At 32.3% G+C, this 1,997-nt stretch overlaps 1 protein-coding gene across 1 annotated transcript; it reads left to right on the top strand.

Annotated features, from left to right (window-relative positions):
• Nucleotides 1-223: 223 nt before the first annotated feature.
• On the top strand, nt 224-1,774 carry LOC108762543 (uncharacterized). Its single transcript, XM_018509583.1, has 5 exons — nt 224-227; nt 334-600; nt 708-894; nt 1,071-1,216; nt 1,560-1,774. The coding sequence occupies exons 1-5, from the start codon at nt 224-226 to the stop codon at nt 1,772-1,774; spliced, it is 819 nt and encodes a 272-aa protein (XP_018365085.1).
• Nucleotides 1,775-1,997: the final 223 nt, after the last annotated feature.

A 1,997-nucleotide genomic window follows, 5' to 3' on the forward strand; every position in this document is an offset into this window, starting at 1 on the left:
TCTCAACTTCAGCGTAGAGGTTATAATTGTTATATTATTTGCGTATTTTTAATTTAATAGTATAGATTAATTATTTAATCGTGTTCTGCATCAGAAATTGAAGTGTGGCTATTGTTCCTACATTATGTATGGTTCTTGCGCAAACGTTCTTGCATACCATTGTTTTTCAATATTTAATGAAAATCTGCATGCTATTAATGTAGACAGCAAAGCGGTTGTCACAATGCGTAAGTTACAATATTTTCATTTGGTATGTATATCATTAAATATACATATACGAGTACAGTGCAAATATATATGTATAATAATGTGTAATTATTTATATATTTGAAGAAAAAAGATATGATATTGAAGACGAGCAGGAGGGATTAGTTGATGGAGCTGAAGAGATCAATGAGATCAAAGGCACGCAGGAGACATCAGTCGAAGAAGTTGAGGAAATTGACAACTCTGACAAATTCTCTTCATCATCAAATCTGGATGAAATATTAATAGATTTAGTCCATGCACGAAGAGCCTTGTGGGACTACACGATTCCCGTGAAGAACAGGACAAAGCTGAAAAAAGATGCTCTTTGGCAAGAGATAGAAAACATACTTGGTAATAACATTTTATTTTTATAGTTGTTCATTCTTTTACATGTATATATTTGTATGCTTCTAAATATAATTAACAAGAAAATTTATGATTAATTTTGTCAATTGTAGGATCGTTAACTGTGGCGATGGCTAAACAAAAATGGAAGCAGCTGCGTGACTCATATATTAAAGCCAGAAAGAAAATGCAAGGCTATGTACGCAGCGGCTCTGGGGCTGAAGCTGCACATCCACCGAAAAGTTCGTTCTCTCATTACGAGAGAATGAGGTTTCTCGATGATACTGTATCTACAGTGCCGTACGTATTTACTCTATATCCCAGAAAACGAGAAATGATTAAGAATTCAATATTTCAATACTTGTAAATTCTATTCCTTGATCCTAATTCTTATTTCTTTATTACTAATTTTTACTAATTCAGAAAGTATATTTTATTAAACTGTTCATCAAATTATATGATTGTTTATATTGCAGGACCATCAACTCTCTGCAACACCTTTTGCCATCATCATCAACCAGTTCCGATTATTTTAAAGATTTCGATGCGAATGTCTCCGTATCAGCATCGTGTTCAACATTGGATAGTGTTGAATATGACACTAAGTCATCTGACAACCGCAGTGAGTCCAATCGCCACAGCACCTGTTCATCGCCTAAGAACAATAAAAAAAAAAGTACATTCTAATTTTATTTAATATATTTCCAACAAACAGAAGAAATCGTTTATTATTGTTCATTTGAATACTTCCTAACAATCAATTTCTGGATGTCTTTATACTTTTTCGTATAGACAGTTTTCTAAATACAATTAATGCTAATTTTGATTTGTTACGGCTTAATCTTTGACGATGTAAGCTTTCGTAAGACATTCGTATTTATGAAATTATACAAAAATTATGAAAAAGTATACAAAATAATTATAACAAGAATACATGTATTATATTTACACATATATGCTTACAGAAATATTTGACCAGCATGCCCAGCTTCAAGAAACATTCTATGAAGTATTAAGCAAATCATCACAGCGTGAAAGAGACACAGTTGACAGCTTTCTGGAAGTACTGGGTGATTTATTGCGTCATTTGCCTTACATAAAGAGAAGAAATTTCCAAAAGAAAATTTTGGATCTCGCGATAACAAAAGAAGACAAGATGGTCAACGAGAAGAACGTGTAATAATGCTCTCACAAGTAAACCTACCCAAGTGCCACCCGCCGATCTTAATGAAACTTGGCATACTTTCAAAACACCGAAAAATATTGGATACGTATTTTTTTATACGTCCCCATAAAGCGTTTTAGAGGTACAAACCACCCCCACAATATAAAAATTAACTCTTTTTGTGATTAATAAATAATAAATGAAGTAAATAAATTATCATTCCATTTTTCGTCCAACA

This window comes from Trachymyrmex cornetzi, unplaced genomic scaffold (genome assembly GCF_001594075.2).
Source record: "Trachymyrmex cornetzi isolate Tcor2-1 unplaced genomic scaffold, Tcor1.1 scaffold308, whole genome shotgun sequence".
NCBI classification, from domain to species: domain Eukaryota; kingdom Metazoa; phylum Arthropoda; class Insecta; order Hymenoptera; family Formicidae; genus Trachymyrmex; species Trachymyrmex cornetzi.

Bases quoted from the DNA above. Each gene is read 5' to 3' on its own strand.
- LOC108762543 (XM_018509583.1), top strand. The intron at 601-707 runs GTAATAACATTT...TGTCAATTGTAG, and splicing joins AGAGATAGAAAACATACTTG to GATCGTTAACTGTGGCGATG. The intron at 1,217-1,559 runs GTGAGTCCAATC...ATATGCTTACAG, and splicing joins TAAGTCATCTGACAACCGCA to AAATATTTGACCAGCATGCC.